This window comes from Lithobates pipiens, unplaced genomic scaffold (genome assembly GCF_037356315.1).
Source record: "Lithobates pipiens isolate NorthernLeopardFrog02 unplaced genomic scaffold, aLitPip1_a1.2 Scaffold_8, whole genome shotgun sequence".
In the NCBI taxonomy this organism is placed as follows: Eukaryota; Metazoa; Chordata; class Amphibia; order Anura; family Ranidae; genus Lithobates; species Lithobates pipiens.
In genome coordinates, this window is record NW_027507903.1 from 126864245 (window position 1) to 126886622 (window position 22378).

Below are 22378 nucleotides of genomic sequence, written 5' to 3' on the forward strand. Positions count from 1 at the left end.
CATTGAGGTCCTCTGCCCCACTCAACCCCCCCCCCCCCCACACTAGTGTCCTGGGGCCCTTCTTCACAGCACAGTGTCAGGGCTGGGCTAAGCCCTTCCTTCTCTGAGCTTGTTGCTCAGCTGTCGGCTTCTATCTCTCCACAGGTACTCGGCTGTTGATGATATCCTGCTTGTCAGTCCTGCCTACTTAAGCCGTCCAGCCCAGAGGATCTCTGCCTTTGCCTTAACCTCCCTGGCGGTACGATTATTTCGGATTTTAGGTGCTAAAAGCGGTACCATTATTTTGCATGAAAATTTGGTGTTTTATATTGTAGTCCTGCAATTCTTAGGAATAACTCACTTAAATCTGTCCAAACCAGAGTCTAGCAGACATCCCGGGTATAATAAAGTTTGAAAAATGAAATAATAAATTATAATATAATAAATAACTATAAATAATTATACCAAATAATATTATAACAATAATAAAAATTATTCAATAATGTAATCAAATCAAAAACACTGAAATTTGCTCAGTTGCAGAATTGTCACTGTCGTTACTTTTCAGTATTTGATGACGGATCTCCCCACAAATCGCTATCGCTCAATTCTGCGAGTGATTCCAATTTATTATCGCTGTTTTCTAGCTGGTCTAAAACCATTTTTGATGTAAAAGGACAGTTTTGGTTGCTATGGACAATCTCCAGTTTCCAGGCATAAAGAACAGTTTTTATTATATAAAACTGCATGCAGGACACTGGGCAGACCACTAGGGACAACGGGGATGTGAAATATTTACATACAGCAATGTAATCTGTAAGATTACATTATACTGTATGTTTACTGTTTGTTTCACTTTTTGAATTTGGCGCCGATCTCCGTCCCCGTGCGTCGCAACGCTCGCAGGGAACGGAGATCGGCGATGTGATGCATCGAGCGAGACACGGCTCGCTCGTACAGCGGGGGGACATCGCTGGATCCGAGGGAGAAGGTAAGTAAACCTCCTCCTGGATCCAGCGATGCAGTCCCGAGTCTGGCTCGGGGTTACCGCTTTTGGTATGAAAATTCCACCCCGAGCCAGACTCGGGAAGACCGTCAGGGGGGTTAATCAACATCACAGTGATGCTCTCCTGCATTCCTGTTAAAAGACCTGCTTGGCTGACATAACTTCTGGCTCCAGATCCTGCTTGCTGTTTTACTACACTCAACTCCGGCTCCCTGACGTTTGGCTTGTCTGACTATCTGCTCCAATTTCGGAACTCTGGCTATGTTTTTACTACATTTGTTCTATTTACTTTTATTATTAAACAAGTGTGATTTAACTGTACTTTTGTCTCGGTCTGATTTCATGCTTTCTGACACACAGCCCCCCTGCAGCTCTGGTCCCCCTTATTACAACCCCATGCAGCTATTCCCCATCCTTTACATCACAGCTATGCCCCTTCCTACTGTACTCAGGCACACAGAGCAGGAGGCACAGCAGCACTAGATGAAGGGCGGGAGCTGCCATAGTTCACTTTTCAAATAAACAAGCTGATGATTGGTTGCTGGGACTGTCCAGCATCCTAGCAACCAAGTACCTGCTGGTTACTCTGGAGTTAGCTAGTGCAGGTCCAACTCCTGTCCTCCATCTAGCACTGTGCCTCCCACTATATGTGCAGAGCTTTCCTTCTTCCCACTTTGCTGTGATAGTGACTGCAGCAGAGGCAGGGAGGAAGAATCAGCTCCCAAATGGCGGGACTGTAGCAGTACGGATGGGGCCATGACTCAGTCTGGATCCAGACTGCGGTCTGCCATTTAGCAATGCCCGTTCTAGAATCTCCTCTTCTGTACAAGAAAAGAGAGATAAGGTGAGATTCATGATGACATATTCAAAGCATCTTTGTGAGATCCTCGTTTAATACTAGGGAAATATGTAGTTCTAGTTTGAGTAAGGATAAATTGATAAGGATAAGGTTTGAGTAAGGATAAAAGGATAAAGAGCCACCACCAACCGGGAGACACACTGTAAATATCACACGACAGGGGGACATCATGCTGTGGAAAATGCAGATATTTTCAGTGGATCCTTGAAACGGAATCCTTCTACCAAATGGTACATCTCTGTCTAAAACATTCAGCCAATTGTGCAACGAAAGGTGTGTGTACATGATGACCTGCACATATGATGCCTTTTATGATGGAAAGACAAGAAGAATGTTCTCTCCAAAGGTTGAGGATCAGATCTACTATATTGAGAATGAAAAAATGTTCACCCCTATAGCCCATCATGTGGGTCTTTATCATAATTAAGCTACCTCAGTCATTAAATCTGTTGCTTTAGACGTTGTTAGAAAAGGTGAAAGGAGAGAAGTGCGTCTCTTCGGCATTAAAGGACTCTTACCTACCTGCCTGTTTGCCTTGTTATTGACAACATACACTGGGCTGCACATGCACAGCTAAGTGTACAATTTTAGTATACCGTAGAATTTATATCATCCTGGCATGGTGAATTATGATGGCTGAAAATCCAGAACAAGACTGAACAATGACGTTGGCATGGCCAGGTAGCTTGCAGACATCACATTGCTGGTGGGGATGCGAGTATTGTTTCACTTTAAGATGATAATTACACACAGAACGGAGTCATCCCTCATTTGACAGCTCAGTCTAAAATTTAAATCGGATGGGCAGGCTAGAAGTGAACCAACCACTTTTAATTGGCGGTTTGTTTAGCTAATGCATAGTGTTCTGAGAATTTTGGTATTGTCATGACTCTGCAGTAATACATTCATACTCTGTCTGTCTCTTACCTGGTCTGTGTATCAGCCTTAGGGCTTGTACTTTCACATCTGCATGGTTATGTGAGGGGGTTAGCTCGGTAGCGGGTGTGTGTGACCCCCTGGATGGGTTCACAACACAAAGTCAGGCACAGCAGACAGCGGTGTAGGTGCAAAAAAACAAAAGATCCGGTTTATTTAGGCTACATGCAGTGATACATATAACAGCCAAACAAAATAAAACAAGAAAATAAATCCTGGTCAGCTTGACCTCTAACTACACACGTAGACTCCCTGTCTAACAACTGGGTGCAGCCTTGTGCTGTACCAGTCCCTGCCTTTGTTGTAAAGGTTTTGCCACACAGGCGTTAACTCACCGCACAGTACAGGTGACACACTCCCCAGTCTATACAACACAAAACTGGTTCCAGGATGGAGCATCTCCCTATGCATGCTGGGGTTTTTTGTAGAGGCCTTAATGAGCCCACTTACTTCAGCTGGGCTCATTAACTCTTCCCCTCTAATTGTAAAAGTCTGCATAAAGCCTGAATCTAGGACACACATATTTACCATCCTGGATACAACCAGGTGATTTTACCTGCCTGCTGCCACATACCCCCCCCCCTCTTGTTTCAACCTTGGGGTTGTAACACAAGCAGCCAGACACGCATGTATCCGAGACAAAGCATCCGCATTCCCCATTTTAACACCAGGGCGATGCTTAACTGTAAAGTTAAATTCCTGTAGGGCTAGGAACCACCTATTTACCCTTCTATTGGTCTCCTTGTTCTGAGCCATCCACTTTAAAGGAGCGTGATCAGTCACCAGGTCAAAGTGCCTACCTAGCAGATAGTACCGAAGGGAATCTAGAGCCCACTTCACTGCTAAACATTCCTTCTCAATCGTGGAGTAATTTACCTCATGGGACTTTAACTTCCTGCTGAGGTAAATGACTGGGTGCTCTTCCCCGTTCCAGACCTGGGATAACACTGCTCCTAACCCAACGTCTGATGCATCAGTTTGTACAACAAAGTCCTTAGAGAAGTCTGGTGAGTACAACACTGGCTGGCTACATAAGGCTGTTTTTAAGGACTGAAATGCTTCCTCAGCCTCTGGGGACCATTTAACCATAACCGACTCTTTCCCTTTTGTCAGGTTGGTGAGGGGCACAGCCTGAGAAGCAAAATGGGGAATGAATCGTCGATAATAGCCAGCGATTCCCAGAAAGGCTCGTACCTGTTTCTTGCTGTTGGGACGTGGCCAACTCTGTATGGCCTCGACTTTATTGACTTGGGGTTTTATCACCCCCCTCCCAATAGTGTACCCAAGATATTTGGCCTCCTCCTGTCCAATGGTACACTTCTTTGGATTGGCCGTAAACCCAGCTTCCCGGATAGAGTCTAGGACTGCTTGTACTTTTGGCAAATGTGAGACCCAGTCTGTGCTATGGATAATCACATCATCCAGGTAAGCTGCAGCATATTTCTGATGGGGCCTCAGAATCTTATCCATTTTCCGCTGGAATGTTGCCGGTGCATTCTGTAACCCAAACGGCATTCTCTTATATTGGAATGCCCCATCTGGGGTTACAAACGCAGTTTTCTCCTTGGCCGACTCGGCCAGGGGAATTTGCCAATACCCTTTGGTGAGATCAAGAGTTGTCATATATCGGGCTGTTCCCAGCCGGTCAATCAACTCATCTATACGTGGCATGGGGTAGGTGTCAAATTTTGTAACTTTATTTAATTGTCTAAAATCGTTACAAAACCGCCAGCTCCCATCAGGTTTGGGCACTAGTACGATAGGACTGGACCAGTCACTCTGGGACTCCTCTATCACACCCAATTCCAGCATCCTTTGAACCTCCCCACGTATTGCCTCCCATCGGGCCTCTGGTATTCTATAAGGTTTTAGTTTTACCCTTTCTCCTGGCGGGGTGATAATGTCATGCTCTACGCCAGATGTTTGTCCCGGAAGCTCAGAGAAAATCTCTTTGTTACGAAGTACAAACTCTTTAACCTCCTGTTGTTGGGGTTTCGATAAGGTGTCTGCTATTCCAACCTCAGGAACTAAGCAATCAGGCTGTACTTGTGACAAAGTCTCTGCGACTAGGGATTCCCTATCCCTCCAGGCTTTCAGCAGATTGACGTGATAGATCTGCTCCAGCTTTCGCCTTTCTGGCTGTCTAACCCTGTAGTTCACCTCACTAATTTTTTCAATTACTTCATATGGACCTTGCCATTTGGCCAGAAATTTGCTTTCAACCGTAGGGACTAGTACCAAGACCCTATCCCCCGGGGAAAAAGTACGGGTCTTGGCCCCACGGTTGTACACTCTCTGCTGTGCTAACTGCGCTTGGGTTAAATGTTCCTTTACAATTGGCATTACCTGTGCAATTCTATCTTGCATCAGGGCGACATGCTCAATCACACTCCTGTGAGGAGAACTCTCATTTTCCCAAGTTTTCTTGGCGATATCCAGCAGCCCTCTTGGGTGTCTCCCATAGAGCAACTCGAAGGGTGAGAAACCCGTAGAGGATTGGGGTACCTCCCTAATGGCAAACATCAGATAGGGTATTAGACAATCCCAATTCTTTCCATCTCTATCCACCACCTTCTTTAACATTTGTTTTAGGGTTTTGTTGAATCTTTCAACCAACCCATCTGTTTGGGGGTGATACACAGATGTACGCAATTGCTTCACTTTGTACAACTTGCATAATTCTTTCATAACCCGGGACATAAAGGGTGTACCTTGGTCCGTAAGCAGTTCCTTACAAATACCCACGCGGCTAAAAACAAGGGATAGCTCTTTGGCTATGGTTTTGGCCGAGGTATTTCGGAGAGGAATTGCTTCCGGATAACGGGTGGCATAGTCCAATATAACCAAAATGTACTGATGCCCCCTAGCAGACTTCATTATCGGACCTACCAAATCCATTGCGATCCTCTCAAAGGGGACCTCAATGATAGGAAGAGGTACCAGTGGGTTACGGAAATGTGGCATAGGTGCCGACTTCTGACACACAGGGCAGGAGGAACAATACTTTTCTATTTCCTTCATGACCCCAGGCCAATAGAATCTCTGCAATACCCTCTCTCTGGTTTTCTCTGTCCCCAGATGACCTCCCAGAATGTGTCCATGAGCCAATTCTAACACCAACTTCCTGTAAGGTTTGGGCACTACAAGTTGCTCAATGGTTTCTTCTGCCCTTTGAGCCACTCGATATAGCAGGTCCTTTTCCATAGTGAAGTAAGGATAAGGGCAAGTCTTATCTGGGTTCACTAACTCGCCATCTATTTTCACCACATTTTCCCGTGCCTTTATTAGGGTGGGGTCTTTTAACTGTTCTGTGGCAAAATTTTCCCTGTGAACCTCAAGATCCGAAAACTCCACAGACGGCATGTTTTCATCTGAGGATGTTGGCTCCTCCCCAGTTTCTCGAGTTTCCCCCGCCAATACCGACAAGGGAAATTCAGGAGAGTCCTCACCACTCCCAGAGGAATTCTGGTCATCTTCCTGGTTTATAGGGGCACCAATGGGGGCCTCAGGACAATCCCAGAGTTCCCAGAATTTTGGAAAATCCCTTCCCACAATAGCATCATGTGGTAAGTGAGACACTAACCCCACCTGATGAGAGAGGTTACCTTTGGGGGTCTCAAAAAACACTGAAGTTACAGGATACTCTCGGGTGTCCCCATGCACACAAATAACAGCCACCCTGTTCTTCCCAGAGACCTCTGTAGTAACTAATTCAGCTTTTATCAATGTTACCAGGCTACCTGAATCTAGCAACACATCAACATGTCTACCATTAATACACATTTTACATAAATGTTTCTCAGGTCCCCGAATGGCAGTGCATGCAACTGTCGCAAACAGCGACTGACGTCTCTCCCTTATAAAGTCACATTGCATAGGCTCATCCACAACTGGGCAATTGGCTGCAATATGTCCCTCTTGGCGGCAGCGGTAGCAAATAATCTTTTTCGCTGCCTCTTGCAGCATGGGCTTCCTGGGCTGCTCCCGCCAGACCTTAGGTAGAACTCCCACCCTCTCACTCTCCACCCTCACCCCTTGGAGTCATCTTACCCGCCACTGGGGATGATCTGGTCTTAGGGGGGAAAGTCCGTGAGTCCCTGGAAGAGGTGGTCAAGTTCTCTGTAGCCAAGTACCTCTCAACCAGATCCACAAGTTTATCTGCATTTTCTGGGTCTCCATGGCTTACCCATTTTTGGATGGCAGTAGGAAGAGCTCTCAGGAAACGATCCATAACCACACGTTCCACAATGTTTGGTGCGGTCAAAATCTCTGGCTGCAGCCACTTCCTGCTCAGGTGAATGAGATCATACATTTGAGACCTGGGAGGTTTTCCAACCTGAAAAGTCCAGTTATGCACACGCTGAGCCCGGACTGCCAGGGTGACACCCAGCCGTGCCAATATTTCTGCTTTTAGCATCACATAGTCTTTTGCTTGTTCAGGCTCTATGTCATAATAAGCTTTCTGCGATTCCCCAGTTAACAGAGGGGCCACCAGTCCAGCCCATTGCTCCTTAGGCCACTTTTCCCTTTCAGCAGTCCTTTTAAATGTGGTCAAAAACACCTCCGGATCATCCTCTCCAGTCATTTTTGTCAGTAAACGGCTCACACCAAAGGATGCGGTATTATTGTACCCACTTGCTTCATTGGTCTGCGGACGTTGCTGTATCAATGTCTCTATTTGCTGTTGAAAATTCTGCTCTTGCTTCTGCAACAGGTCTATGAAGCGGGCTTCAGATCGCTGCTGGGCTTGTTGCTGAGCTTCCAAACTCTGCTGCAAAGTTGCATTTGTCTGCTGCTGATTTGCATTTGCCTGCTGCTGGGCGGCAAGGCTCTGTTGTTGAGCTGCAAGGCTCTTTTGTAAACCTGCATTTGTTTGCTGCTGGTTTGCATTTGCTAGAGCCAGCTGTTTCAGTATCTCCTCCATGCTGGCCTTAACAACAAAAAAAAAAAAAAACTGCCAAAATTCTCCACCAACTGTGAGGGGGTTAGCTCAGTAGCGGGTGTGTGTGACCCCCTGGATGGGTTCACAACACAAAGTCAGGCACAGCAGACAGCGGTGTAGGTGCAAAAAAACAAAAGATCCGGTTTATTTAGGCTACATGCAGTGATACATATAACAGCCAAACAAAATAAAACAAGAAAATAAATCCTGGTCAGCTTAACCTCTAACTACACACGTAGACTCCCTGTCTAACAACTGGGTGCAGCCTTGTGCTGTACCAGTCCCTGCCTTTGTTGTAAAGGTTTTGCCACACAGGCGTTAACTCACCGCACAGTACAGGTGACACACTCCCCAGTCTATACAACACAAAACTGGTTCCAGGATGGAGCATCTCCCTATGCATGCTGGGGTTTTTTGTAGAGGCCTTAATGAGCCCACTTACTTCAGCTGGGCTCATTAACTCTTCCCCTCTAATTGTAAAAGTCTGCATAAAGCCTGAATCTAGGACACACATATTTACCATCCTGGATACAACCAGGTGATTTTACCTGCCTGCTGCCACAGTTAATTAATCCTTCCTCAGTGTGGCTGCACCCTAGCCTAAACAGGAACCACTATTTAACACTGTGTTCTCCAAGCCTGCCTTGCCGAGCAATATTGTGTGTTTGGTTTCCTGCCTCCTGCTTGCCGGGTGCTCTACATCTGTCTGTTATCGATCTTGGCTTGTTCTTTGACTATCCCTGCCTACTTGTTACCCTGATCTTTGGCGTGTTCTCTCTCTATTCTTGTCTGCTAGTTGCCCCAACCTTTGGCTTATCTCTTGACTATTCCTTGTTGTCCTGGTCTGCTGCTTCCTCCTGTAGCCTACCGTGAGAGTAACCCGGGACCTGGAGCCAGTTTCAGAGCAGTCCAGCCTCACCAATAGAGCCTCTGGTGACACCTGCTGGCTCTTAAGATTCTGCTCGCTGGGGAATCTATGCTCTAGCTCCCAGTGGGATCCGTGTTGGAGCTCCAGTGCACCTGCACCTCCCAGAGTTCCATCCGCAGCAGTCAGTCATGAGTCCACTACCTTAGCGGTTCACTCCTGACTCCAATGGTGTGCATCTGTCACCTGAACTCAGGTGACCCGACAGTTTGCGCGGCCATGAACCCGGCTGATGTGCTGATACTCAGCTACAGGGCATGTATTAAATGCTTATTTGTAAAAAACAAACTATTTACATCATCATGGCAAAAGGCTATAAAGGAAGCTATATGCAAAACAGGAGTCTGAAAATATGTAATGGACACTAATTCCTTGCTTCAAGAATGGTAGATGTACAGAACCATCAGTTTATCAGCAACAGAGGGTGGTTTTAAAGATTAAGGAGAGCAAAGTGAAGTCAAGATTTGAACCTAAATAGACAGGCCAGTGTCTGGTCATTATATGAAGAATACTTAAAAAATAAATACAAAAAAAGAAGAAAATCTGAGTTAAACCTGGAAATCCCTTAGCTTGAGACGTCCCTGTGGGGTGTTGAAGAAAATGTCTCTTTGGGATATCTTTTCCCCATTGCTCTTGCTTAGCTCTTGACACACTTGAAGAGTATGTTCCCAGTTATTGATTTTGGCTTTCACTTCCACATTTCGAGGCATCTTGTACTGAAAAGCAAAAACCAGGGGATCATGAAAGAAACTACCTTTGGAGTTCCTACGAGTACATACTGCGTACATATGTGCATGTACAGGGGGTGGGGTTTTTAATAAATGTTTGTGTTTTTGTAATATATGTTAATTTTAGTTTGACAATAGGTTTATTACCTCAATACAAAGAATGCATTAAAGTGTTTGTGACCCATAAAAATAAAAAAATATATATGATCCTGAATCTGATCCTGAATCTTTACAGCAGGATACACGGTATAGTGCTTGTGCTGTGTCAGTTGTCCCCCTCTATGTTCTAAAAAAAAAAAAACCTGGTCTATCCTGCCTGTTCCTGTGCCCCCTGTCTGTGCTTTAATCAAGACTGATGATCCTGGATTACGGTGGTCAGTTTATGTGCCTCCATTTCTCCTCTCTCCCCCTCCCCGTCAGCTTGGGAGTCTGTGTTATCCATGTCCTCCTTGCCCCACCAGGCTGCTATAGCTGACAAATCCTGTAAACCCCCTCTCTTATATGAAGATATAATATGCAGTGGGGGTGTTGTTTTTATAAATAATTCAGTAAAATACCTTATTTACAGTGCCGCGGGGCCCTCACATGACCCCACTGTAGTGCTTGGACCAAGGAAGGAGAGCACCGCCAAGTCATGTGAGCAGCCAGCCACGCTGTAAAACAAGATTATTTGCAGAATAATAAAAAAAAAACATGCACACTGCACATTATATCTTCATTTAAGAGGGAATTACAGCAGTGGTGATCAACCCTGTCCTCAGGGCCCACAAACAGGCCAGGTTTTATGTATTACCTTGGGGAGATGCAGATTAGAATACTGCAATCACTGAGTGGCAAATGATTTCAGTATTGTGTCTGTGATGTATTTCAGTTATCTTACAAACCTGGCTTGTTAGTGGGCCCTGAGTATAGGGTTGATGACCACCGGATTACAGGTTTTGTCATTTGTGACTTAACATCCACTTTAAGGCAGGATTTGACAAATTTGCTTTGAATTTTGGAGCCAACAAAAAAAGTGCCAGTTTTTGAAATCAGCTGCCTGGCACTGCATGTCCAGGGCATTGGGCAATAGGAATTGCTCACGCCTGGTGCCATGCAAAAAAATATAAGACAAAAATGTAAAAAAGAAAATAACTTTTTTTTTTTTTAGTTTGTTATAAAATTTTGCAAATAAGTAATGTTTCACTGATGTGTGCTGATGAGGTGGCACTCCCCATCCACTCAGCAGCAGTAAAGGGATCAAGGCACAGATCAAGCCAGCAACCTCAAACCCAGCACCCAGCTGTCAAACTGGGAAGGAGATGTTGGAGGTAGGTGGGCAGTGAGAGCAAGCAAGAGAAGCTCTCAGGCACCCTCATCACAGCACCACCGACCAGAGGATGCCGGTTCGCACAAAGAAGCGTCTATCCTGCTACAGCAGGCCGCAAAGCAGTGGCCTCAATTACCGGCCAGCCTGACCTTAGTCTGCGCATCTGCAGGGGGGCCATATGGGAGGAATACAGACCTCTGCTGCAGTGTAGCCCAGGTGCCAGGATGTAATTTCAAGGGGCCAAGGTGGCCTGGCACCTGGGTTTTGTAGAGCCCTGCATTAAGGTAAAAGACCTTCAGCCTTCACAACCCCTTTAAGAGTACAGTAAAACCAGATGCAATGGGGCTGCTTCTGCTTTCTGGCACAGTCTCACCACATGACAAGGCAAGGTGTTGCAGTGGTGTGCGCTAAATGATGGTACTGCATGCAGTACTCCTTTTCAGTGCAGCGTGAGGCAACCCATTGCCCCGAGCTGCATGTTGGCCAACTGAACTTTATGAAATGTTTGTGACATTTAAATAAAGTTTGTTAAAAAAATGAACAATACTGTGCAGATCCAGCTGGACTGCTGGGGTTTTAACACAGAAGCTGATGTGAATTAGCCCAAAGAGTAATTAGATGTGACACAGGTGCACAAACAGGCAAACCAACAAAGGCAATATATGTGTTTTCCACACATTAGCACTCACACATTTGTGATGCAACACAGAGGAAATGATGAGGCCATGTACTGGACTCTGTCACCCAGAACAGAAAGTTGTCTTGTCATTTTGGTAAATAGAGACAAGATAGGTGAATGAATACATCAACGTGGGAATCAGCCATTACACTACAGGACTGCAGCCACATGTGAACCCATTTTTACAATGCAAGGGAAACATAAAACACAGGGCATATTATTACACTAATTCACAGTTAGAATTTGTGTGGCTGGGTGAATGCCTTATTTTTATAAATATCCCCCATACTGTGTCATCAATTCTGATCAGTTTTATCAAGTTTATTTGGCCTGGACACGAAATCCAATCAAATGAAAAGTAGGATAGATCCCCATGGTCACTGAGTGTATCAAACCAGCCTTTGGGCAATATGATTGTACAGTATATACAATTGTTCCATGTATGGCCACTATTAGGCTGAGCATACACAATCACACACATATATATATATATATATATATATATATATATAAAACTGCTTCAGGTCTGTCCCATAGCAGTCTTACTGCTACAAGGCGGCACCTGTGCCCCCGGATCATATGTATATAAACGTGATCTGGCTCTTCCAGGTGGAGCTGGCTTGCTCGCTCCCACTGTGATCACAAACACACCGGGAACCCAGTGGCGAGTACGGCAGATTCTATGTCCACAGGCACCTGCTGATTTTTCAGTACAGAGGCAGAACGGTCGCCATGCCTGTATGCCAAGGGGGAAAGGGGCAGTTGTATGAGAGCAGAGAGTGGAAGATTTTGTTGGTGAAAATCTGTGTTTTTCCCTTATACCCTAGATTGCTTGACGAATTATCCATGAAGGAGTGCAGAAAGACTCCAGAACGTGTAGGCTTTATCGAATGCATAGTTGTTACTGTTATACATATAACTTTTTGAATGCATGTGTTTTTGTGAGTGTCTTGAAATACCATGCACTCAAGAACAAATTGTACAGTCATTTTATATGATGTTTTGCACATAATTCTATTATTCTTTGGAGAATTGTTAAAGCGGAGGTCCACTCTAAAGTGGACCTTCCGCTCATTGGTACCCTCCCCCCCCCCCCCTCCGGCGCCACAATTGGCACCTTTCAGGGGGGAGGGGGGTGCAGGTACCTGTACAGTACAGGTATCTGCACCCACTTCCGGCGTAGATTCTGCAGAATCTACGCCCCTTTCCGAAAGTCCCCCGCTGCCGGCTGGGAAACACACGGATCCCAGAGACAGCGGGGACCATCCTTATTGCGCAGTGCGACTCGCGCATGCGCAGCAGGGAACCGGGAAATGAAGCCGAAAGGCTCCACTTCCTGATTCCCATACCCAAGATGGCGGCGGCAGCACCCGAGAGACGATCGAGAGATCGGCTTTGGGTGCCGACATCGCGGGCGGGTAAGTGTCCTTATTTTAAAAGTCAGCAGCTGCAGTATTTGTAGCTGCTGGCTTTAAAAAAAACAAAACGACGGACTCCCGCTTTAAATAAAAATATTTTATACTTTTCTGATTGTCACCTGTAGCGTGTCAGCAGTCTCTGATTGTCACCTGTAGCATGTCAGCAGTCTCTGATTGTCACCTGTAGCATGTCAGCAGTCTCTGATTGTAACCTGTAGCATGTCAGCAGTCTCTGATTGTCATTTGTAGCATGTCCACAGTCTCTGATGCTCTCCTGCAGTATATTTGAAGTCTCTGATCATATCCTGTAGTATTTGTATTAATGTGCTGCTTTACTTGCACAATTATTTGGGATTGTGACACTTCTCAGTGAGTGGTAATAATGTGCATTCAGCTGTAGCACCCAATCAGTGAACACTAGTGAGCTGCTGCAATCTCTAGCAACCAATCACTGAGTGGTAATGTGCTGTAACCCCTAGCAACCAATCTGTGAGCACTAATAATGTGCAGTAACCTTTAGCAACCAATTGGCAAGCAGAAATGATGTGCTGTAACCTCTAGCAACCAGCCAGTGAGCAGTAAGGATAGGCAACTAATTGCAATCGCTGCGTGATCTGCTGCAGTAAACTAATTCTGAGTCCACCTGCTATTTTTTTGTATGTCTCAGAATGGGAGGAGGAGGAGGAGAAAATGTTTGCCCAGGGCCCAATAAACATTAAAGAAGGTCCTGCGCCTACATGGTCCCCTAAGGTCACCTATATTCACCATATACTCACCTCCTCGTGGTGCAAAAAAATACTCCCGCCTATCACACAATCACGATATTTTAGAATGACCAATCACAGAGCAGTAAGCTGGCTGTCACTAGAGCGCCACACCTCCCGCAGCTCAAATGTCTCCACTTCCGGGTTTATGGTATTAGACAGGGGCGCTTATGATTCTGATCTGGTGGATCCGTAGCAATGAATAGACATCGTGTATTAGGGACATATCTCCCACAGTATACTGTGCATTGGGGGGTATGGAGAAGACAAATGTGTGTCGTACGGTAAGCCAACCGCCCCCTGTGCTGTGGACAGCTGTTCACCACAGCTCTGCAGTCTGTGTAGGGGGTGTGCGATTGGGTCCAGCGGGGAGTATCCCTCGTTTTGATTGGCTGGATGAGCTGGCAGTCAGCCCAGCTGGCATGTGTCCACATGAGGTGACGGGGAGAAGCGCAGGCTGAGCTGGTGATGGTGGAGTGGTAGCCGGCAGTATGCAGTGTGTGGGAGGCGCCGATCCTCGGACAGGAGATGAGAAGAGCGGGGACGGAGAACAAGCAGTTCCGGCAGTGACTGAACCCCCGGGGGGAGCCTCCTGTCCTCTCTCCCCAGGAGGACGAAGAATGGAGCTGAGCGATGAGCTTCGCCTGAGAGCCTTCACCCTGTGCCGGGAGTATCTGGGGGGGGCCTGGAGGAGCATCCAACCCAACCACATCCGGGTCTCTGTGGTCAGGTAAGGTCTGTCCCACCCCTCTGATCTGTCATTGCTAGTACTATGTGGTGCTATTATCTGTCAGCACACCCCACTAATCAATCAGGCATTACAGCTGAAGAGCACAACGTTTCAGGGTCACACAGGATCCCTTCATCAGACATGTGAGAAGGAGAGACCATCCAAAGAGAGGATTACTGGATGCTACTTTAAAGTGCAACTTCACCCCAAAGGGGAACTTCTGCTTCTCTGCCTTCTCTTTGACTCTTGGGCACTTTGTTGATAAGTTTCCACTTCCACTCAGATCACCCAGACGAACTAAGCAGACGTTACTCTGCGGGACCATTACTAAGCACAGCCACAGCCAGCTCCCCTTTGCAAACATGCCGGGGACCCACAACCAGTGAAGATCCGGCTCGGGTGAGGACAGCGCTGGATCCCTGGATGGGTAAGTGCCCCCTTTTTTTTGTTTTTTTTTGTTTAAAGAGTGGTAGATAGAAAGTGGCTGTGGTGCTGCTTTATATGACGAAGGACTTCTACTTCTGGTGCCAAGGTGGACATAATTAAAGGTGAAGTCCAGCCTGAGCTTATTTGGTTGGGTTTCTCCTATGGGTCACAGGAGTCCAATTTGTTTTGCCTTCCTGTGACCTGTTTTCAGCAGAGAGCGGGCTGAAGTCCACTCTCTGCTGACGTCACAGGAATCAGACCAGACACTTCATCATCCTGACAATAAAGTCTGGATCTGCCGGGACTGACACCCGTCTCAGGCTCTCGGTGAGCCACTGGGAGCCTGAGACGGGTGCTCCCCACCCCCTCCAGAGCTCAGCGGTCCAGTGAGCATAGGGGAGGTGGAGAGCAGCTGATTGACAGTCAGCAGCTCTCTGCTCAGGGAGGAGTGAGAACCGAGCCATCAGCGATGTTCGATCGCTCAACTCTCAGTGCAGCGACGGTAGGGGTTAGATGCAGCATCCATCCAGGTAAGTATGAATCTGGGAAAACAAACATCTTTTAGATCCCTTTCACACTGGGTCATTTTGCAGGCGCTATTACGCTAAAAATAGTGCCTGCAAACTGACCTGCAACAGCCACTGCTGTGTCTCCAGTGTGAAAGTCCTGAGGGCTTTCACACTGGAGCGGTGCGCTGGCAGAACGGTAAAAAAACTCCTGCTAGCAGAATCTTTGGAGTGGTGTATACACCGCTCCCTCACCGTTCCTGCCCATTGAAATCAGTGGGGCAGCATGGCTATACGGCCAGCAAAGCACATCTGCAGAGGCGCTTTGTGGTGGTTTTCAACCCTTTCTTGGCCGCTAGCAGGGGTAAAGCCACCCCGCTAGTGGCCGAATAGCGCCACAAATCCGATGGTAAAGCTTCAAGTGACTTGAAGTCGCACAGATAGGAATGGTACTCACTGGAAAGTCCCAAGTTGCAGGACAAGTTGCACAAGTGTGAAAGGGGCCTAAAATGAAGCCCTCCAGCAAGGCGCTGACAGGGCTTCCATCTTCCTCCCCAGGTTGGCAGGTTCTGGTCCTTTGATTGGACGAGCTGCAATAACGTCACTCCCATGCTGTCCACAGGTCCTATAGGTAGATATCTATCAACCAAGAGAGATAACTCCCACTTTATCACGTTTGAATGACGTGTGGAAATAATGGGCTAGTGTGGTGACACTGCAACAATTGTGCTATCCCGGTGTCTGCCATCCTGGAAGGTGGCACTTGTAGTCTTTTCACAGATCCTGTGAATAGATGATGCAGTTTTGCTTCTCCTACTTGGCCACTGGAGATGTGGTAGAGCTGAGTGCTTGTTAGTCGTGGTTGTTTTTTTTTTTTTTTTTCTTCATTTGTACAGGTCCTTCATACGGGAACAATGTAAAAAGAAATGGGCTTGTATTAACATTACAGGGTCACATGTGAATGTGATATCTGCCTGTATGCTTACTGTGTTGATCATCTGGTATTAATAAGAGCCGGTTCACACAGCGGGCGATGCGAGGCGACACGACACGACTCGCCTCGCTCTCGCAAGTCGCCCCCGTTCTGTACAATGGAACCGTTCTGAGAGGAGCGACTCGAGTCGCTCCGACTCAGAAAAAAGGTTCCTGTACTACTTTTGGGCGACCTCGGGGCGACTTGCATTGACTTCTATACAGAAGTCATTTGCAAGTCGCCGCTGAGGTCGCGGCGAGGCAAGTCGGAGTCGCCTCGCCTCACCTGCTGTGTGAACCGGCCCTTAGGCTTCATTGGCACAGACATACAGCCCAGCCCCGGGCAGGGGTGTGTCTTTGAATGCCAATTTTCTGTACCTATACAATATATCCATTGGTGTTATGAGTCATCTGGTGTAATCTGTGCACTCCGACTCTTGGCTGTATGGAGTGTCCACATGGCAGGTACAAAGATTACACACTGATCACAAGCCGTTTCCTGTGGGTCTTGCACAATGTTTGCTTTATTCAAATATTTGGGCTTTTGGGATTTTTTTGAAACCTCTCCTGAACGATTTAACTTGACAGCTAGTAACCGGCGTTTAAAAACATCCATTTTGTCATGTTTAGCTGCGTTTGCATTTGGAAGTATTTCATTATTTTTCAAACAGTCAAAAATGTATCTTCATAAACACTTGTAAATGAAACGCAACGTAAACAATCTGTTACAGGCGTTTCAAATGCCTCTGAAAATCCGTCCTAAACGCATTTTTAACTTTTTTTTCACAAAACAAGCCTCTAAATTCAACTGGAAATGACTATAAAAGATCGTGTGTACATGTACTGATAAGATAACATAGAGGAGCGTTCAGGGGAAAAAAAACGCCCAAGTGCTCCTAACGCCCCTTTCACACTGGGGTGTTTTTCAGGCGCTTTAGCGTTAAAATAAGCGCCTGAAAGAAGCCTCAACTGCAATCCCAATGTGAAAACCCGAGTGCTTTCACACTGAGGCGCTGCGCTGGCAGGGCGCCAAAAAAAGTCCTGCAAGCAGCTTCTTTGCAGCGCTTTTGGAGCGGTGAATACACTGCTCCTGAATCGCCCCCTCCCATTAAAATCAATGGGAAGCGTCTGCAAAGGGCTTTTAGCAGCAACATTTTGTGGGTGCTTTTAACCCTTTTATTTGGCCACTAGCGGGGGTTAAAAGCTCCCCACTAGCGCTCGAAAAACGCTGGTAAAGCGCTGCTAGTTTAAGCATTTTATGGGCGCTGGCAGTGTGAAAGGGCTCTTAAAACACTTGGGCTTTCACATTGAGATTGCAGATGAGGCTTCTTTCAAGCGCTTTACATGCGCTTTTTTTTTTAACGCTAAAGCGCCTAAAAAACGCCCCAGTGTGAAAGGGGCCTAAACTTTCATTTACCAGGGGCAGTGTACATGAGGCCTTAGTGTTGCAGTATAGGATAATTTAACCTATTGAGTGTAGACAATGATTTATTATGAGTGCTAATATAGGGTAAATAACTAACACAACAGTAACTTTAATTTTGTCAAGTGTGCTCGGTACTTAGCCAAGACGTAATTTATATTTGAAATATGTGAGTTGCTGTAGACCACACCTTCATTGATGAGGTTGTGCCAGCTGCCTTCATTATACCAGGCTTTCCCAACCTTTTTGTCTTATGGAGAAACTCTCCAAAGAATTTTAAGGTTTCGAGGAACCCCTGCTAAAAAACCTTTTCTATCGTCCCTTCACAGTAAAACAGCATAAAGAGTAAGCTTGCTCTGTTCTTCAAAATAAATGAAAGTGGTTGTAAAGGCTCAAGGTTTTTTTCCCTTCATGCATACTATGTATGAAGGGGAAAAAACCTTCAGTGTGCAACAGCCCCCTCAACACCCTCCATCCCTTTCTTTATACTCTTATATGCACCTGAGCCTGATCCAGTTATGTGCAGAAGCTTGCCTGAGTCTCTCCCTCCTCATTGGCTGAGGCATCAGCGGGAGCCATTATCAAGCAGGTTGCTATGGGGGGAACTTATTGGGGGGGAGGGGCCAGGAGCATCGGTGTGGGACCCGTGAAGAGGAGCATTAGGGCTGCTCTATGCTAAACCATTGCACAGACCAGGTATGACAAGTCAGACAAGTATGACATGTTTGTTATTTAAAAAAAAAAAAGAAAAAATCTAAACCTTTACAAATGCTCTAACCACTTGCCGCCCGCCATATAGCAAAATGATGTCGGCAAAGTGGTTGCGATATCCTGACTGAACGTCGCCAGGATTTCAAGCCAATGTGCCCCAGGGGTGCGCATCACGGCGATCGTTGATGCGGTGTGTCAGTCTGACACACCGTAACTCCGATCTAGGTAAAGAGTCTCTGACAGAAACTCTTTACAATGTGATCACCGGTGTCCAATCACGGCTGATCGCGATGTAAACAGGAAGAACCGTTGATCGTCTTTTCTTCACTCACGTCTGACAGACGCAAATAGAGGAGAGCCGATCGGCTGCTCTCCTGACGGGGGGGTGGGAAGGTCTGGACTGATTATGAGCGCAGCCCCCCTCAGATGCCTGCCAAGGACCACCAGGTAAGGCCACCATACTGGACCACCAGGCATGCCACCCTAGACCACCAGGCAGCTGCCAATTGGTGCCCATGAAAAATGCCTATCAGTGAAATTCAGTGCCCAGCAGTGCTGTCCATCAGTGCCACCCATAAGTACCCTTCAGTGCCACCTATTGATGCTGCTTTATCAGTGCAGCTTATCAGTGAAGGAGAAAACGTACTTATTTACAAAACTGTATAATAACACTTTTTTTTTCCCCAAAAATTTTCGGTCTTTTTTTTTATTCTTTTAGCCAAAAAAATAATAGTTTGGGTACAGTGTAACATGACCGCACAATTGTCATTTAAAAAGGGACAGCACTGAAAGCTGAAAATTGGCCTGGACAGGAAGGTGCAAAAGTGCCCTGTATTGAAGTGGTTAATAATGGCTAGAAAGTAATACAGATTGTGATTGTATTTGTCAGTGGAGACATGCACTTTGCTCTGGTGATTGGTCTAGAAGGGAATGACATTCCATATCAAATGTCAGTAGGAATTGCCTCCTTACATTGGTAGTCATTGTAAGGGGGGGGGGGGGATCAATCTGTGATTGTTCATGGCTCAAGAAACTCCTATCAACCTCCAGGGAAGCCTGAGTCATTCTGATACATGAGCATCAATACTTTCTGAATGGCTGACCTTCAATTTGCAAATCGGACATTCTGACTTTCCTTGTCACATGCTTGTTTTGGATCAGTGACACAGGACATGCAGTATTGTAGCCAAAGCCTGCAGTATAGTTGGCATTTTCCACAAGGAGAATAATCTAGTCCGTCTCTGTATTTCTCTCAGCACCTTTTTCAAGTTGTATTCTCCTAAATATAAACTGTTTGACTTTGACAATCTGTTTTAAGCTCTAGATCAGTGGTCCCCAAACTGTGGTCTAAATGCAAACCTTTGCCCGATTTTATCCGGCCCTTGGGGCACTATTTCCATCCACTGATACCAACAATGGAGTATAATCCCCCCCACTAATGCAAATGAAGGGCCAGAATTCCTCCCAATGACACCAATGATGGGGCACAGTTCCTCCCACTGACACCAAAAATGTGGCATTGTTTATTACCACCGATGTCCAGACTTTTTCTACTCCCAATAACCACAGTCCGGCCCCCCTTAAGTCTAAAGGACAGTAAAGTGGCCCTCTCATTGGAAAGTTTGGAGACCCCTGCCCTAAAGCATCCATCCCCGGAAGGAGACTCTGCAATTCAAGTTGGCTACAGTGTGTATATGCTCCTTATTTATTGCTGTCTGGGCAGCTATGGGAGAGATTCTGCTCACTTCCTGCTCTTCTGACCACGGAGGAAGTGAGGGGTAAATCTCCTCAACGGGGACCCAGACAGTAGTTAAAAAGTTGTCAGAGGGCTTTAAACCGCTCTCACTCCACTAAAAATGGTCCCTTTGTTCTATTCATGATCAAAAATGTTCCCTCAACAGCCGCATTATCTTATGTTTGTAAAATGTAATATAATGTCATTCCAAAATGTTCTTCCAATTCTTGTTGGTATCACTTACTTTGCCAGCTTTTTGTTGCCCTGCCCCAGATTTCTTGAAACGTGTGGTGTGTGTGTTTTTTTTATTTATTTTTTGGTGGACCTGAGACTTTTTCTTGCACTGCAATCCAATCATATTTAAGCCCAGGATCACACTGAGCTGTGGGAATGAAGCCACGCGAGTTCAGCTGAACATGCCCAACTTCACTCCCACATGTCAGTCCCGATTTCGGCCGTGATTGCAGAGACATCTGTGTAGGTTTCTGCACAGATGTCAATGTAAATTGCAGCCCAAAATCGCAAGAAGTGGTACAGAAACTACTTTGAAATCGGTGCAACGCCACAAATGCAGTGCCTCACCGATTAGCACGGTGCAATTGCTGCCCATTTGACATTTCAAATCATACCAGGGCTTATAGGTACAAGAAAGCCTGGTTTTTGTTTAATCATGCCCCTTAAGCCCCTCCCACTGTTAACTATTGGCAGACCGACTGTTTGCCACTGTGAGCTGCGCACACGCCGCATTACTTCTCTCTCCGGGTTACCCAAATCTGCCTCCGGTTTTCGTTTTTGTTTTTTATATGACGGCCTCGGCTTTGTGGTGTAATATCTGAATGATGCCTGAGGCTACAGACATTCAGATATCTGCATTTTCAGCCGTTCTGCCGCTTGATCGTTCTTACGGGCAGCGGGAGGGGACGTCCCGTCCCGCTGCCCTCCGGTGCTTAAGGATCCGCCGGCCCCCGGATAATGATCATAGAGATTTCCGGTGGACCACATGGTCGCCTGAGTCTCTATGATCGTTCGGAGGACGAGCGCGATGTTATGACGTCACGCCCGGCCTCTGCATTCAAAATAATGGCGCTGCCTCGACTGGGAAGCAGTGATCGTGTTTTATTTATTTTTATTTTTTTTGATTTTTAGGCTTCCCAGCCTAGAGGTGAGATGTGGGGTCTTATTGACCCCATATCTCACTGTAAATAGGTCCGATCATGCCATATTCCTATTACAAGGGATGTTTACATTCCTTGTAATAGGAATAAAAGGAATTACATTTTTTTTTTTTTAAAGTGTCAAACTAAAAAAAGAAAAGTTAAAATTAACAATTAAAAAAAAAAAAATTTTTTTTTTTAAAGCGCCCCTTTCCTCGTGTGCTTGTACGCAGAAGCGAACGCATACGTAAGTCCTTCCCACATACTGTGTTCAAACCACACATGTGAGATATCGCCGCGAACGTTAGAGTGAGAGAAATAATTCTAGCCCTAGACCTCCTCTGTAACCAGTAAAAAAATTTAAAGCTTCGCCTATGGGGATTTTTAAATACCAAAGTTTGGCGCCATTCCACGAGCATGTGCAATTTTGAAGCGTGACATTTTGGGTATCTATTTACTCGGCATATCTTCATCTTTCACATTATGCAAAAAAATTGGGCTAACTTTACTGTTTTTTTGTTTTTTCCTGGAAAAAAAAAGTGTTAAAAAAAAAACTGCTGTGCAAATACCGTGCAAGATAAAAAGTTGCAATGACCGCCATTGTATTCTCTAGGGTCTTTGTTAAAAAAAAAAAATATATATATATATAATATGTTTGGGGGGTTCTATGTAATTTTCTAGCAAAAAAATTATGGATTTTACACGTAGGAGAGAAATGTCAGAATTGGCCAGGATGCGAAGTGGTTAACTGATAATTGCGTGGTCATGCAGCATTGTACCTAAACAAAATTGACATCCCCCTCCCCCATCACAAATTTTGATGGTATATGATCACCTCTGGCTTTTTTTATTTATTTTTGTGCTATAAACAAAAAATTAAAAAGACAATTTTGAAGAAAAAAAAAATATTGTTTACTTTTTGCTATAATAAATATCCCACAAATTAAGGAAGAGATTTTCTTTCATCAGTGTAGGGGTATATAGATAGATTTTTTTAGCAGAACTTCATTCTGTCTCTGTCAGGAGCGATCACAGGTGGCCAGTGGGCATTACAACCGCCGGCCGCATGCATCGGCTCTGGCGCTGCGGAAGCATGCCCCCTACAGCTCCTAAAGCAGCTGACATGCAGGAATTGGGATTCGCCCAGGAGAGCCAACCTGCCGCAGTATAACTGCG

The 22378-nt window shown here is 45.8% G+C and overlaps 2 protein-coding genes across 4 annotated transcripts in view; one reads left to right on the forward strand and one right to left on the reverse strand.

Moving 5' to 3' along the window:
* The window catches only part of LOC143961389 (adenylate cyclase CyaB-like), a 29724-nt gene extending 16021 nt beyond the window's left edge, over positions 1–13703 (reverse strand). Inside the window, exons 1-2 of one of the 2 annotated variants that reach the window (XM_077470656.1) lie at positions 13558–13703; positions 9202–9363 (exon numbers count right to left, since the gene is read on the reverse strand). In XM_077470656.1, the coding sequence (XP_077326782.1) occupies positions 9202–9357 (156 nt within the window). In that variant the 5' untranslated portion in view covers positions 9358–9363; positions 13558–13703. Of the gene's footprint in view, positions 1–9201; positions 9364–9932; positions 10018–13557 lie in introns of those variants that run through there. The other variant, XM_077470657.1, reaches the window with a different exon arrangement.
* Positions 13704–13901: 198 nt separating this feature from the next.
* CHKB (choline kinase beta) overlaps positions 13902–22378 on the forward strand; it is a 62595-nt gene continuing 54118 nt past the window's right edge. For both annotated transcript variants that reach the window (XM_077470653.1, XM_077470654.1), the window contains exon 1: positions 13902–14275. In XM_077470653.1, coding sequence (XP_077326779.1) covers positions 14037–14275 — 239 coding nt within the window. In that variant the 5' untranslated portion in view covers positions 13902–14036. The remainder of the gene's footprint in view (positions 14276–22378) is intronic.